The sequence below is a fragment of the Haemorhous mexicanus genome, chromosome 21 (assembly GCF_027477595.1).
Source record: "Haemorhous mexicanus isolate bHaeMex1 chromosome 21, bHaeMex1.pri, whole genome shotgun sequence".
In the NCBI taxonomy this organism is placed as follows: domain Eukaryota; kingdom Metazoa; phylum Chordata; class Aves; order Passeriformes; family Fringillidae; genus Haemorhous; species Haemorhous mexicanus.
Window position 1 is genome coordinate 10,753,644 of NC_082361.1, and position 16,517 is coordinate 10,770,160.

Below are 16,517 nucleotides of genomic sequence, written 5' to 3' on the forward strand. Positions count from 1 at the left end.
ATTTACTGCTCATTCCCAGTGTGAAGAATAGGAAACCTCAATGGCCTCTCCCTCTCAGCCCTAGCTTTCTTCTAGCTTGCTTTCATTACCAGAAGGATGAATAGAATTCTCTTCAAAAATAACAGGAAGTCTTTTACTGCCCTTGGGGACTGAACATACCTAAGTCAAGCTAACTCCAAACAACCTGGAGCTGGGGCTCTGAGCATTGCAGTGGCTCTGGGTGTCCATCTGTCTTTTTCTTCCCCATCTCTCAGCTGGGGCAGTGAAGCAGACTCACATGTAGGATTGTTGGCTCTTCAGTCTCTCACCTGAAAGGATAGAAATCCATACAAATCCTGACCATCATTATTTATTTTCTTGCTGTATTTGCAATAAAGCACCAGGCATTTTACTGTTCAGTATTTATAAGGGCTTATTAAAAAGAGGGAGATGACATTTTTCATGGGTAGCTAGTGATAGGACAAGGGAAACTATTTTAAGCTAAAAGAGGAGAAATTTAGATGGGATATCAGGAAGAAATCTCTTCCTGGCAGGGTGGGCAGGCCCTGGCACAGGGTGCCCAGAGCAGCTGTGGCTGCCCCTGGATCCCTGGCAGTGCCCAAGGCCGGGCTGGACAGGGCTTGGTGCAGCCTGGGACAGTGGGAGGTGTCCCTGCCCAGGGCAGGGGATGGAACTGCTTGGGCTTTCAGGTCCCCTCCAACCCAAACCAGTCTGGGATTCTGTGATTTATTCTAAGGAGGTTATTATTCCCTTTGTCTGTGGTGTGCAACCATGAATGTCCCCTGCCCTGAGACTGAAGGCTCCTTTTCCTCATGGAGGTTTTGGAGAAGGTTCCCTTTGGGAAACGAGATCCCAGAGCTCCCTGGGGATGCCTGTGGCAGTTGTTTGTTGCTGGAGCACGTCTGGCCCTCCCTTAGCCTGAATTTGGGGAAGCTGGTTGGAGGCTGAGGCCGGGGCTTGGGGCAGTGCTGACACGGGACTGGGGACAGGTTCTGGTTGTGCTTTAGCAGGACAGGCTGTGCTGAGGAGGCACCTGCAGGGGAGCAGCGCCAGCGGATGGCACTGTGCTCCCGGGATGCAAGAAACAGGCAGGCACTGGGAGCTGGGGAGAAGCAGGGATGTGGACCGGGGTTTTGAGGTGTCCGGGCTGTCCGACGTTTTATCTTTCTTTTGTGACAGGGGCGTGCAGCTGCTGGAGCGGCAGCGAGAGCTCTGAGAGTGCGGTGAGAGCACTGAGGGCTCCCAGCTCTGCTCCTCGTGGCCCCCATGGCACTGGGGACATGGGAGGGTTTAGCACTCCTGCTCAGGGAGTTCCAGGGAAGCGCAGCAGCTTGTCCCCTTCCCAGCACCCCTCCAAAGGCAGCCGTGGCTCCATGCCACCCTCCACGTGGGCTGTGCCAGAGGTGCCTGAGCCCTGCTGGCTGCCAGGTGGTGCGGCAGGGGAAGGGTGATGGGAGCCGGGGACATGACATGGGGAAGGGGCTGGGGACCAGGGGAGCACCGTGTGGGAAGGGCACTGGCTGTGGGAGGATGTGCCCTGGGAATGCCCTGGAGCAGTGCTGTGTGCGAAGGGCACTGGGTTGCAGTGGATTTGGTGTGAGAAGGGCACTGGAGGTATTTGGTGAGGGGAGGGTGCTGGGTGCTGGTGAATTTGGTGGTGGGTGTTTCTGGTGTGGGAAAGGCACTTGAGTGTCAGTGGAAGTGATGCAAGGAGGACTCTGGATGGATTTGGTGTGGGAAGGAGACTGGGTGGTTTGGTGTGGGAAGGACACTGTGTTCTGGTGTGGAAGGACACTGCGTTTGGTGTGGGAAGGAAACTGAGTTTGGGGAAGGACACCCCGTTACGGTGCGGAAGGACACTGGGTGTTGTGGTGCGGAAGGACACTGGGTTTGGGGTGGGAAGGGTGCTGGGTGTTGTGGCGTGGAGGGACACCCTGTTGTGGCATGGAAGGGCACTGGGTGCCGCAGGACAATGCTGGGATTCAGCAGACCGGGGGTAATGCAGCGCAAGCGGGGCTGCGAGAGGCCCTGAATAGGCCAGGCTGTGCTGGAGAAGAATGAGGGGTAAGCAGAAGGCAAGCTAGTGTTTCATGGTCATCTTATGTTACACTTCAGCCTTTCAAAGAGTGTCTGGGGCTGCTTGAATGAACCTCTCTTGCACTGCGAATGCAGGAGCCCAGAGACAAAGGGGACTCTTGTCACTCGCAGGCCCCTTTGGGGAATAAAAGCCATTGTCACATGAACAGGGGCAGTCTGGCAGGCTGTGCATGCTTCAGTGCCCCATGATATCGCTAAGTCTCAGCAGAAATCACATTCAGGGCCCTGTCAGCTTTGATTAGCAGGGTCTCATGACTTAATGTGTTGCGATATTTCATGTCTAAGGGTGGCGGCTGTCTTTCTGGGGGATGAATGCCCTCTATTGTCCACTGAGTTATTTTATTTACATTTTTTAAACAGCTTATAAAGGTAAAAAGATAGCTGTGCTTAAAGAAAAAAATCAAATTCCTTTGCTTCTGGATCAGCAGTGAGTGCTGCTCGGGTCAGATACAGTGAAACTTGTTTTCACAGTCAGCATCAAAGTTCTCATCTTGTTTAACAGCTTTATAGTAAATTCTGAACAGGTGGCAGTGGAGCTGGGTTTAGGAAGGAAACAATAAATAATCTTTTTAGCCTCTGACAAGCAGAAATATTCCTGGGCCTGAGAGACCTCCCACTCCAGCCTCTGTGTTAGTGATTCGCAGAGTTTCTCTCCCCTTCATCACTTTGGTTCTTAAAAAAAATATTGGATGAAGCCAGTACTATTTTATTTTTAACAGGATTTTCAGTTGCTGTCTGTTCAGATTTCTCTGTTTTCAAAAGCAGAGTATATTTTTTCATCTAATGTTTTATCCATCAATTTCTAGAAATCATGAAGGCTTGTATGTTAAATGTGGTTCATGTTTGCTCTTTCAATTAAGATAATGTGGGTTATCTGGTAGAGTTCAGTTAAAATTTGACATAAAATATGTTGGAATACCCAGAGAAAAAGTTGTGTAGACAGAGAATTGCAGATTTTGGTCAGCAGTACTGCTACAGACATAATAGAAAGGGTGATTGACCAGAGTTAACTTAAAGGAGCACAAATACTCAGAAGTGTAAAATGCCCATCATGACAGTCAGTTTCAGTGCAGGGATTTTGTGAACAGAGTCAGGGGTGTTGATGTTTGTAGCCCTACTTCATCCATGGTGCTGGACTACACACAGTGTATCTCTGCAGATCTGTCAGTAGAGATCAGTATTGGCATTGATTGAGCACATTAATGGAAAATCAGATTTTTGATTTCCTCACTCTGGCTCTTTCTGAGCTGTTCTCAGGCCAGGGAAAATGTCTCTGATATTGCTTCTTATCTCCATTCACCACCTTAATTATACAAAGGCATGTTCAGCTCTTGCTATATTTTAAAGTGTGTTCATTTGTATTTCCTTTTTTCTTTTAAATTAAGAATCATTTTGGCTCACAAGCCCAAGGAAAATGTTACAGCAGTTGTTTCACCCATAAAGATGATGATGTTTCAGTATCCACCCCTTTTTCCTCTGAACATACCCTGCTGCTGTAGTGGCACGTGCCCTGCCTGGTGATGCCCCTCTGGAGCAGAGGGAGCCAGCCCAGGGCCATGGGCCACTGCTGCCCTTCCCAGCCTCCAGAGCCACCTCTGCCCTGGGCTGTGCCTGGGGAATACTGGGGAAGGAACTTCAGCATTGGTGGGAGTTATAAATGCCATGGCAGATTTCTGCTCCTACTGCCAGGATTTCTGGGCTCTGGGACAGCCCTGGGGATGTGCAGCAGATCCAGCTGTGCAGAGTCTGGGTCTGGTGAGGTGGGCAATGCTCAGAGAATGAGCCAAGCAGTTAAACCCCACCTAAAACTGCGGAGTGACCTGAGGGACACAAATCAGAGAGGTCAGGCTTCAGTTCCCTCTTCCCCTCATCTGTGCATATTCCAACCTGGACTTGTACTTCTCTCCCTTTACCTCAAATTCTTTGGCTGGGAATAACCTGTCACTGCTCCATCTTGATGGTCTCACTCTTCCCTGGTCTCCTGAGTGTGGACCTGAGGAATGTTGTGTTTCCCTGGTTTCTGCAGACCTTCCCACAGCCAGCTGTGTATGAAGTGCCCTTTGAGCAGGAAGCAATCAACCATTGAACCTGATGTCATCCACTTGAAGTGATGCACTCTGAGAGCTCAGCAAAGCTGATTAGCCTCAAGTTTGAAATGAGTGATTCCAAAACATAAAACAGATGTGCCCAGTGATTAATACCTGGTGTGCCTTTTACTCAATTATTTCTGCCATTATCCAGGCTTTGATCACTGTGATTTTCTTGGAGTTGACGTGGGTTCTTCCTCTGCAAAGTCTCCTTCTGTTGTTTTGTTTATTCTTTGGGTTTTCAGAAATTCCCTCACCACGTGTTCAGAAATAGCGCACTCAGTCAGGCACAGCCGTCTCTGTGTTCAAGCTGTCCCAGCTTGCTTGCAGCAGAGCCAAGAGCAGGAGTCATCAGCAACCACTGGTGTCTGTCCTGCCTCAACACTCCAAGCAGTTCTCCTGCACGAGGCAATTCCTCTGCTGCAAACCCCACCGTGGGAAAACTGCAGAAATTGTCAGTGCAGACACCACCCAAGTGCACATGCCCTTGCAGATAAGATCTTGTGTGGCTTCCTGCACCTCATACTGTACGTGGAAAGAATAGTCATTTTTCAATGAGACAGAGCCAACTGCATTCAAAACAAGCCAAGAGGAGCAGGTATTGGTGCAGGGTGTCTGTGCTCCAGAGCACTCCCCACTTTCCCATACTTGTGGGTTGCATTTGCGTGACTGCAGGAGTGTTCTGGTGCTCGTGGCTGGGCCTGAACATGTCAGGTTTAGGAAACTTCCTCCATCCTTTGGTCAGTGCACCTACACCTGGGTTAGGTGGAATTCAGTGTAGTGTTGCCCAGCTTTCAATTCTGCCCCAGACTCAACCAGCCCTCTGCTGTATTTTAAGGATTTATCCTTGGGATCCAAAACTATTAGAAAATGTCCAGATGGGATTTTTGCATTCACCATCATTAAGTCAGACAATGGCCCAAAGCTCCCCAAGGATGAGGAGACTCAGGAGCTTGGATGGGAGCTGGATCAGGCAATGGCCATCAGCTTTTCTCCTGCACTAAGCAGTGCATTCATCATCCTGCTCCCAGGCACACTTGGGGCATCAAGGCAAGAGAGGGACCAGCCTCCCTCAGATTTGTTTCATCTGTGGGAGTTTAGTTCAGGTTGAACATTGCTATGTGCTGCAATAATGATAATAATTGCTGTTATTAGATTATGCTAGAAACTCTCTGTGGATGAAACATATTTTTGTGCAAAGGCTCCTTGTACCACCAGCCATGACAATAATGTTCTCTTTGAAGTTTGAGGGAGTGTGTAGACCCTGACAGGTGTCAATATCTCAGCATTCTCCAGAGCTTGCCCGTGTTCCTGCATCCTGCCTTGGGTTTTGGCCCTTACTGACCAGCTGGTGAAGCCGGGGAGTTCCTGCTGTTCAGGATCTGGGCAGCCCTGCTGATCCAGCCCCAGGATCTGCAGCTGGATGCCCGGGATTGCCAGATTCCAACTTCCCTAGCTCGCCTTCCAGCCCAGCGCTGCAGATGGGCAATGCTGGCTCTGGGTGGGGAGGGGGTTTCTCACCCCTTCAGTTACAGCCTGCTCGGCCTCATAAAAGTGTTTGTTTTCCGAGCCAAATGAGCCTGCGAATGAGGTGTTACTTTGCTGGAGATCTTATCGGCTGTAAACAGACTGTTAAAAATAGGGTCCTTTTACACAAAACTTGTTTGTGGAGTGAAACAATTCAAAACACGATAATAACAAAACAAAATCTTAAAATAGCTCGGAGTTGAGACCACAGACACAGCTGCCAAGCACTTTCATCTTTATTACTGTTACTCATATCTCTTCTCCTACTATTCCCATTGTAAACAGGCTGATGTTATCTCTGCTGGGCTCCTGCTCAGCCCAGCCCCTGGAGCTGCACCCTGATCCAGCCTGGTGCCTGTTTCTAGGGCCCAGCTCACACTTCTCCTTCCATGTGTAGCTTCAGGCACGGACCAGGCAGCTGCCCTGCTCCCGGGGTGCTCCCTGCTGCAGGAGGCTCTGCCAGCAGCACCATCACTCTGCCTGCTCCATTACCTGCTGCAGCTGGAGGATGTTAAATTGCTGTTAAAAACCAGCTTATGAGCCAGGCTGCCCAGAGCAATGGAGTCATCATCCCTGGAGATGTTCAAAACAATGTGTGGATGTGGCACCCAGGGCTATGGTTTGGCAGTGAACGCTGTGGTGGTGCTGGGTTGATGGTTCAGTTTGGTGACCTTAGAGGTCTTCTCCAACCGTGCAGACTCCATGAATCTCTGTGGGATTGGAGCTCCTCTGTCCTCCAGGCCTGCTGTGGGGGAGCTGCGTCTGCCAGCCCTGGGCAGGGAAGGGAGGGCTCCCCACACTCTAAACAAATGAACATCCGTTGTTCTACACCCTTGGGGACAGGGAGGAATATCCAAGCAGGGAAAGAGGAAAACCCAACCTGACACCACACATGTTCATCTGATTAAGTCACCTGTGCAGTTGGTATACCTGGAGATAAACCTCTGCCATGCAGATAACAGTGCTGCAATTAGGTTAATCTGAACATTAAAAAGCCATTAGGGAGCTGTTGGATGTTGCAGTTAAAACTAAGGCTACAATAGGAGGTACTAATGAGATCAAATGATGAAACAAAGCGTGGAGAGTTGCAAATATTTTCTTTTTTTTTTTTTTTTTTTTTTTTTTTTTTTTTTTTTTTTAATGATTACTTTTGATTCAGCAAACTTGAGGAGCTGGGAGGAAAGTGAAACCAGCTACCAAAGCTTTGGAGACCCAAACCCCTTTTTCATGTCCACACCAGAAATAGCAACCTTCAACCTGAGAATATTCACTTAGCCTGAACATTGTGTTGTTAATGTGAGAGGAAAGAAGCAGCTCTTTGCCTGTGACTTGTGGGATAGTTATAAAGTCTGGAGTTGGAGAGTTTTGGTTGAGGTTTAGCTGAGCTAAGCAATGCTCCTGAGTATTTCTGTTCAGTTTCTGAGTTAATGGTGATTCCTTTTTTGTCACTTAAAATTCTTTTCTTGATTTCTCTTTTGAAGATGAAGCCTAGACTTCCAATTAAGTAGAGTTAAAAAAAAAAAAAAAAAAAACACCCAAACTTCCCCAAAACCAAAACCAAACCTAAAACAAATCAAACAGAAAAAACTGTGTTCCCACTTCTAAGTGGGGCAGTAGGATAGAGCAGCTGAACTTCCATGGCATGTGTTGGTTCTCTGCTTTTGCACGCTCAGTCTGTGATGCAGTGGGTGAAATACAGGCACTAATTCCCCAGGAAGGAACATAATCCACTGCTGCTGCTGTGAGCAGGGATAAGCTGTGAGCTGTCTGGTGCTTGTGTGGCCCTGCAGGACATGTGCTGCCAGTGGTGAAGTGAGGTCAGGTGGCACTTGAGTGATCACAGGAAATTTATTTCAAGGCATGTGCCTGCCCCCACTTGGGTTATTCTGTCTATTTTCCAGAAAAGTTTCATGCAGGTGACATGTCATGGTGGGGCTCTCTTTCCCTGGGGAAATGCACGCTTGGTACTGCATTTTGTTTATGTGTTATGGGGTTTATAAGGAAAATGGGGACAAACATTTTAGCAGGGCCTAGAGTGGTAGGAAAAGAGGTGATGGTTTTAAACTAATAGAGAGGAGATTTAGATTAGATATAAGAGATATTTTTTTTACAGTGAGGGTGGTGAGGCCCTGGCACAGGTTGTCTAGAGAAGCTGTGGCTGCCCCATCCCTGGAAACACTTCAAGTCAGGCTGGACAGCAGCTCTGAGCAACCTGATCCAGCTGAAGATGTCCCTGCTCACTGCAGGGGTGTTACAACTAAGTTGCCTGTTAAAGTCCCCTTCCAACCCAAGCCAATTTACTATTCTATATTCCAACAAATAGCACAGTTCTAACGTGTATCAATTTTGACAAATGTGTCATTTTCCTGGTCTTTCTCTCAAATAAAAAACAATCCCCAAGAGCAAGGAAACCTATGGAAGAGAAGAGCTTTTCCTCCAAGCCCTACCACACTGGTTTTATCCTGATCTGAATAAATAGGTGTTTGTGAGCTCAGTGGATTCCATCCCATCGCTGGTCAGTTCTGCACATGTTCTCTGCCAGGATCATGGATATCTTTTCAGCACTGCTCACAGTCCTTTGGGAAAATGCAGCCTGACTTTGCAGAGGTGTTGGAAGTGCAACCTCCTCATTCCTGGTTCCCTCTTCAGTGCTAGCACACAGAGGTGCTCCAAGGCTTCTTGCCCTGATTATCCCAGTTACTGGCACAGGGCACTATATTAAAGCTGCCCACTGAGTGCTTATTCTGTATTTGGGATCCAAGTGTTCTCACACACTACAGAAATGAGACACTCACCTCCTGTAAATCCTAATCCGTGCCTGTGTCTCCCAAGCAGTGCACAGTTAGAGCTTCATCCATTCCTGTGGTCCCCTGCTGGGATGGGTCAGGCAGTGGCTGAACCAGCTCTTCTGAGCTTGAGTTCCTGCAGGTCATCCCAGCAGGTTCTAGAAGATCCTGATTTGGAGGCAGTTTGTGAAAGTGGTAGGTCTTGGCTTATCAAAGATTCAGAGATCCCATGAAAGGGAAAAATACTACTCTTCCCATCTCGCTGCCTGTGATGATTCTGGTGCTTGCAGGGCTGTGGAATGACTCAGGAATTTGAGAAACTCTAACCTTTTGATTTCAGGGTGTTTAAAATCTTGAGTTGCTTTCACAAAACGCAATTGTTTTACAAAACTTCAGAGGCAGAGCGAGACTGATAGGGGTGGCTCAGAAAGGTATGGTGGGTCAGGTGTTTTTACCATGACATTGATAGGAAATATCTATCCCAGCTGGTTTTGTCCAAGCGCTTCACTTGCTTTCTGCCCAACAACTTGATCTTTAATTTTTGCTCCAGAGGCTGTTGCTACTCAGGATATACAGCTCTGCCAGGAGTGTTCTTGTACTTTTGTGGAATGAATGTGGCCAAATGTTTGCAGGATTTGTGCTTGACAACATTACATAAAAAATTAATACATTAAAAATGTGTATAACAGCATTTTTATTTAACTTTGGAATAATGCCCATTTATCCACTGTAGGGTTCTTCTAAATACACAACTTTTTTTCATGTTTTCTAGGCAGCCATACTGAGTATTAAGCTGAAATTACAGCCAGATCAAGATGTAGAGAAGGTGAGTCATTTTCTCTGCAGGCTCCTCTGTCATCAGATCCACCTTTTGTTAGCAAGAGATCCATCTGGGCCCTCCAAGTCCTGCTGCCTTTCACCTGAGGCTTTACTCCATTCCCAAGAAGTCCCTGTTGTGTTGTTGATGTACCTTTACATCAAGGTTAGGCACAGAGTGTTTTATTAGCCCCCATTACACTTCTTACCTGGTTTTCCTGGCTACAGCCCCTCTGTAACAAATCCTGGATGTGGTTATCACTGAGGCAGATATCAGTACTCTGCTGCACTGAAGCTTTGCTCATATTTGTGTTACAAATGTCACAGCACTCCTGTAGGCAGCACTGGTGGCTTGGGCAGGGTTGGGACTCACTCTCATGCTCCATGGGGATCAAAGGCAGGGCATGGTGCTTTAATATAATTCCTTCTATTAGATGTGCACCCCACTACTGCTCCAGGATAAAGCCAACCTGGTGGAAGAATACGTGGCAGAATATCCAGAGCTCCAGAGGAAGCTCTTGCAGACCCTGGACACGTGGTGTGAGCCCAGCTTCAATATCAGAGACATCATAAGGTAGAAGCACTTGCCTTTCTGAACAACTGGGGCCAAGGTGTTACCAGAGCACTGTGTGTCTGTTCCCTGGCTGTCTGTCTGTGGTCAGAGCAGTGTGTCTGTCCCCTGTCTGTCTGTGATCGTGTCCCAGCGTAAGGGAGTGCAATATATTGACTCTTTGGCTGAAAAAGAGAAAATTCTGGTGGCTGTGTCAGAGCCTTCTCCAATGGCCCAGGCTGTACAACAGAGGAATCCTTGCTATTGACAGATGCTCCATTCCTGCCAAGATGAAACCTGTGCAGGACACCCCAGCAGGAGAGCAGTATCAAAGCTTCCCAAAGAGGTTGGAGCAATCAGCCTCTTGTGCTTTGCTGCAGACAAGGGTGACTTTCAGTATCGGTTGTACAGGTTTGGCAGGAAGATAATACTGTGATGAAGTGGCAGAAAAACAAGAGATGCGAGTGGTTAACCTTCCTCTGCTCATCAACTCATGATGTGTGTTTTCACTTCTGAATTGCCTCTTACTCGAATAACTCCTGTCACTCAGAGCCAGCAGCACAGTCAGGGTCACAGTGTAGCTGCAGTAGTTGCTGACAGCTCTGAAAAGACATGAAAAGGAGTTGCTCACTTTCTCTTTCTTTAAAATGAGCCTCTGGACTTGCTTCAAGTGGTTGACTGAAATTTGTGTGGTTGTGCTTTTCACTGTATCTTGGGAAAGGCAGGGGCCTGTCCTTCTCAACATCCCGCAAACCCCAATCCCTCTGCTGTTAAATGTCTGCTATTTGGGAAACATCCTTTAGATGATGCCACAGATGTGTCTCTCTGGTGTTGTTATAGACCATATCAAGGCCTGTCCAAGTACAAACCCGAAAAATTCAACCGCAGAGTGTTCAGTAAGCTCATCTTCAGGCTCCTGGAGAGATTCAACGTTGACTCAGGTATGCGATATTACAACATATTGTGGAGTTATCTCAGTAATAAAGAACAAAGTCAATTTGTCTTCTTCCATGCTCATCAAGGAATCTTTGCTGTCACTTATCTTGGGAAATTTCAGGGTTTAATTAATGACATTGAAAAAACAAAGCTGGCAAGTTATGGGAATTATCACTTTGTGCTGTCAAAGAATGAAGTGCTGGTGACTAATAGACTGCTTCTGCCATGATCTGAAATAAATCCTGACCTCAGCATGGCTCTGCATAAACATACCATGGTCAGCTCTGAGTTACAACTCCATTCCTCTCACATAAGAGGCAAGTCATTATTCACTGGGGATCTGTTTTCTTCAGCTGTGGGTGCGTCACCTGGGAGGACATAACCCTTGGGAAGCAGGAGCCTCATAGCCCTTTGTATTCTTTGCATGAACTAGGGTTGATGGGGGGAATTTTAAGGCTCTTGCAACCTTTCAAGAGAAGTGGCACATTTTCCATCACTCCACCAGCAGCTTCACCAGCAGGTCTCTAACAAAATCTGCTTTCCTTTGGTTCTTAGTGGGCACTGTTGATTTTTCCTTCTCTTTGGGGCCTTGCACCAGACCCTTTTAGGTGCACCGTTAGCTTTTACCCTGCAGAGGTTCCCATCATCAACCCAAGGTATGCAATTCTCTTTTCTTGGACTGAAAAGGGTTTTCTAACCACAAATCGTGGGCTTGTTACACCTCTGAGCAACACTATTGCATATTAATCTTCCCATCTTCAGACTGGTGTTGAAAAATTACCAAGATAAACCTTTCAAACCCTCACTGAAAGAGAAGTGAATATATTTAAACCCAGCATGTTCATGTGAAAGCTGAGACATATGGGAATGATTTATTTAGAAATTAAAAGCTTCCCAGGAGTTCATTAGTTTTCAGTAGTTTTCCCTCCTTGACAGTGTTGGGCATTCAGTTGGCTGTGTTGTCTTTGATGATCTGCAGAAAGAGTTGTTCCTCTTTCTGTATGAAAGCTCCACCAAGGGCATGATATAATGGTAGAGGTGAAATGATGTAACTGTTCACATGCAAAATCCTGGTAAATAATAACTAAAGAAAAATCTAGAAGAGGAGCATGTGTTAGGCTCAGGTGCACTCCATGGGATGCAGCGTGTTTTGACCTAATGATGCTTTCCAGAAGTTGTAGCTGCTGATAATGGCCAGATCTTTCTGGTTCTCCACAGCCATTCACTGGGGAGGAGATTCCTTGGGGTAAATACAGATCCCATTCCTTCCAGACAAAGGTCCTTCCAGGTAATTGTTCTTCCAGCCCTTTCTCCCATGCAAACTGCAGTGTCTGCAGTGCAGGGGAAGGCCTTGCTCAAGAGGGCTGCCCACCTCTGCTGGTGTGAGAGGGGATGTGGGCACCTGGTTTGGACTTCAGCTAAAACCAGTGCTGGGTGACTCCCACAGTTCCATACAGGACAGTAGGTGTTTATTTTTTACATCATACCATGAGCAGGAATTCACACATTGCTAAACTGTGGCGGTCAGTCTCCTTTGAAGTGCTTTGGAAGGGGAAGAATACCTGCAGAGGAATTGCTGCCTTAGTGCTGGGCATGCTGGAACTGAATTGGGAAATGCTAGCAGCTGGAATAATGTGCCTTTCTTTGTCTTCCCATCTCCCCCTCCCTTTTGCTGAATTTCTGAGTGTTCTTCCTCCATTCTTTAGTTGAAAGCAAGTCTGACTGGGAGAGAAAATTACACAAAAAGTAAGCAGCCTGGGCAAAGCATACAGATAAAAGAAAACCTCATTTGTCTTGTTCTGAGCAGTTCCCACAGATGGTGGTGGTGAAGCAGAGCTCACACCTGTCACCTCACCTGGGCTTGTCTGCTGCTATGGCTGCTTTCGCTCTCCTCCTCCCTGTGACTCCCACTCACTGCGAGAGCCTGAGAGCAGCAGCAGGGAGGGGAGTGGCTTTGATGAGAAGGGCTGGGGGAGGATGGGGTTTCTGGGTATGAGAAGGCAAACTTGTATGTGACTCAGTTCTTGCAGTTCCAAATCGACTTGGAGATTTCACTGCTTGAGCTCACTCTTGCCCACTCACAGTAAATCACACTGACTGCCAAACACAGCTGAGAACACTTCTGGGAACTGCCAGCCCTAAATTTCAGAGCCAGATAGGAGGTGGCCCAATTAAAAAAAGATCTCACACCTCAGGGGAAAAAAAAAAAATGAAGCTGTCCTCTTAGATTAGTCTTCCTGTTCTTTTCCAGAGCTGTATGTCAGCTCTGAAAGTCCTGTTAAGTCCCAAACAGGGCATGGGAAGTGGGCCGAGTCCCAATAAACTGTGTGTGGATTTCATTTAATTACCCTTATTGGGGGAGGAAGAAGCTGGGCAGAAGTGGTGTGTGATTGAGGAAACTGAGGTTTATAGAGTCTTTCCTCACACCTGGGTCAGTGTGCTCCAGCTTAATGAGCCTGTAGCTTTTCCAAGCTAATTACTTAATAGTCTTTGGAGACCCTGTGAGATCGACTTTACAAATTGCAAGTTTCAGTGAAAACAGATCTCAGAGGTGAGGGAACAGCCCTGTCCCAGGGTTGGCATGGTTGAGTCTGTTCTCTGCTGTGGCTTGGCACAGCCGGGTCACTGAGAGAGCTCAGTGATGGTTTTCGTTGAAAATTCCCAAGTCTGAGGTAGAAAGGATCTGTCTCGAAGAAGTGTAACAGCCTCATCTGTTGGGTTTAGTGCCTCCGTGCCAATGAGGGAGATCCAAGTGGAGGGACACAGGGGAAAGAGGGGTACCCGAGAGCCCCGGTACCGGGGGGGCTGTGCTGGACAGGGACAGATAAGCACCTCCGATTCTGAGCGCTGTGAGCCAGTGTTTGCCGCGGGCTTCCCGAGGTTTTCTAACTTGAACCAGGAGGAATGTTTCCGTAGCTTGAGCACCCAGTTGTCCGTTTGGTTTAACGTGGGATTTCCGTCCGTGTGACCGCCCCCGCCCGGCCCCGCGCTGCCGGGCAGCAGAGGGCAGGAGAGGGCTGTGCACGGCCACATCTGCACAGGTGAGCAACAGCTGGCCACACATCTGCACAGGTGAGCCACAGCTGGCTCTGCACGGCCACATCTGCACAGGTGAGCCACAGCTGGCTCTGCACGGCCACATCTGCACAGGTGAGCCACACTCCCCACACATCCTCAGGGCTCAAAGAGCTGCCAGCCCATGTCTGGGCACTCACCAGTGAGAGCCCCAGCTGAGGTCTGGGAGCCCTCAGCAGACAGAAGATGCTCTGTTAGAAACGAGGGAATGACTTGTACAGCTTGACCGGAATGCCTTTGGAGGGAGGGCAGGAGGTTATTCCCATTTTTTGCTCCTGACTTCCATGGTGATTTTCCTCCAGAATGTTTTAACTCAGGTGTTAAATAGTAGCACAGCTCTCCATTCTGTTGTCTCTCCCAGCCTGGCTCCAGAGCAGAGGGGCTCCAGCCCTTGGAGCAGTTCCATGGCCTCCTCTGGACCCATTCCAACAGGAGCTGGGACTCAGGGCTGGGGCAGCTATGCAGGTGGGGTCTCCCCAGAGCACAGGGGCAGAATCTCCCCTTCCCTGCTGCCCACGCTGGGGATCTGCCCAGGGCAGAGGATTCAGGGCTGTGGCAGGTCCAGCTCTGAACCACAGCACCCCCAGGTCCTTCTCCCAGGGCTGCTCTCAGTCTGTTCTCTGTCCAAACTCTCTATGTGTTTTTGATTCATCTTTCTCTGTTTTTTTTTTGTTTTTGTTTTTGTTTTTTTTTTTGTAATAAAATATAGAAACCCAGATTCAAACTCAGTTCCTTTGCTTCATCAGAATAAAATACATCACCAGCGCCTTTAAACATGTTTTCAGTCCATCCACGTTCCTCTGTCTTTTCCACAAACATTCAACTCCTCCAGTTCTGCCAGAGCCTGAGCTTTGGATATTTCCTTTAGAAGCTCAAAGAAAAAGCTGTTCAGTGGATCTTTTGGATGGCCTGGAGGGGTTATGTCATGGTTCTTTCTGAAGAGCTTTGAAAACTTTAAGTTAGGTAGTGGTGTTACTAATTTTTACTTTGATCTTACATTCTTTTGAGAGTGTTCCTTTCCATGGGCTGATGATTTTTCCTCCAGATATTGGGACAATACCCAGAGGAAAGATCACCATATTTACCGGTGCAATATCCTGCGTGATAATTGCAGTGACTTCCTGGGATGCTTTGAGGGGAAGGATTTGTTGCCACGCTGTGGGAGATTAACTTACAAATAACAGCATTAAGCGTTTCTGTTTGAGATGGAAACGTTCACGTTCTGAGGTGATGTTTCAGGGCACTCTGAGGAGCTGCTGTAACCAGTGGGACATCAATCCACACCCCTCTGATCCTGGGCTCTGGTATCCAGAGATCACTCTTTGTTCTCCTGGGGTTTAGTCCTCGGCCATGCCCTGTGTGGGGCACACAAAGGGATGAGGAATCAGCTTCTCCCTGTGGGTGCTAATTCAAGGAAAGCTACAGAGAATTTCACGTTCCTGTTCTCTGTGACTGTTTGGGACTGCTGGCCCTGCTGCCTCTGGCTCCCAGTGAGATGGGTTTGGCCCCATTTGAAAGGCCAAGGAAGGCTTTGGTGAAGCCTTTCCCTGTACAGGCAGCCCAGCATCCAGCAGGAACTGACAGATACCTATGCTAATGCCACTTCGTCTTTTATCTTCAGCCTTTATCTCTCCTTGCACTGGATTTCAAAACAAGGTGCTATGTGAAGATCTTGGGTTTTGCAGTTGTAATGAGCCATATCTAATGAAGGTGACAGCAATAAAAATAATAAGAACTGTGGCTTGCTAGCTCAGCAAAGCAGCGTTCCCCACCCTCTTTGTGTGGATGTGGAGCCTCTTTCATGGATCTGTGTTTTATCGGATAAACTTCAGCCACAAGTTTACATCCTGAGTGAGCTGTTCACAACTACTTGAATGAATTAACAACACAGGTCCAATTAAACCCGAAAGAATGCAGCCTCTAGAGACTGAGGCGGTGCCCATGTGAGGATGCTGCCTAATTAAAGGTGTGAAGTCATTGACTGTGGAGCATATTGAACCAGAGAGTGGATCTTATCGCTCAGGGGTGGTGGAAGCAGAGATATCAGACTCAAGAATTAGCATTGCAAATCACGGATGAAAGTGTGAATAACAGTTTATAGTTGAGATAAGCTGACCGTGAGTGAGTCTGTCCCTCATTGTTCCAAGTGTGAGGGCATCCTGCCTTCCACAAACCCAGTCTGACACTGGGGAAGGAAAAGTGTAATGTCTAGACAGTAAAACTTCCAGGAAATGCTGTGTACTTAAATGTCTTTTTCCTTCTTTCAGCCCTCTGCCCTAACGTCATAAATCAGCGGCACTTGAGAACCCTGAATTACCTCTTTTACAAGAGATTTGTTGAGGTATGTGCCATGTTGTGCGTGGGGAATGAGGATTTTGGTTACATTTACATTTTTAATTACTTTTTAAAATAACTTAATTGAGATAATCAAAATGTATTAATGGTTTATGATCAAGTTTTTTTTACAAGTTCTGCTCCTAAGCCCTCCCAATCCATCAGGGAAGCCTCTGATGTGTCTTTGCTGCCTGCCAAACCCACTGCCAGAGGAGCTGGGGAGCATGGAGCACTTCAGCCTCCTGCATCTCAGAGCTTTAATGTTGGATGATGTCACTGTAGGGAGCTTGGTCATGCACAGAGGGAGCA

The 16,517-nt window shown here is 47.6% G+C and overlaps 1 protein-coding gene across 9 annotated transcripts in view; it reads left to right on the forward strand.

Moving 5' to 3' along the window:
* EXD3 (exonuclease 3'-5' domain containing 3) overlaps positions 1–16,517 on the forward strand; it is a 252,663-nt gene that overhangs the window by 85,274 nt on the left and 150,872 nt on the right. For all 9 annotated transcript variants that reach the window (XM_059865385.1, XM_059865392.1, XM_059865384.1 and 6 more), the window contains 4 exons: positions 9,270–9,323; positions 9,748–9,887; positions 10,704–10,804; positions 16,142–16,215. In XM_059865385.1, the coding sequence (XP_059721368.1) occupies positions 9,270–9,323; positions 9,748–9,887; positions 10,704–10,804; positions 16,142–16,215 (369 nt within the window). The remainder of the gene's footprint in view (positions 1–9,269; positions 9,324–9,747; positions 9,888–10,703; positions 10,805–16,141; positions 16,216–16,517) is intronic.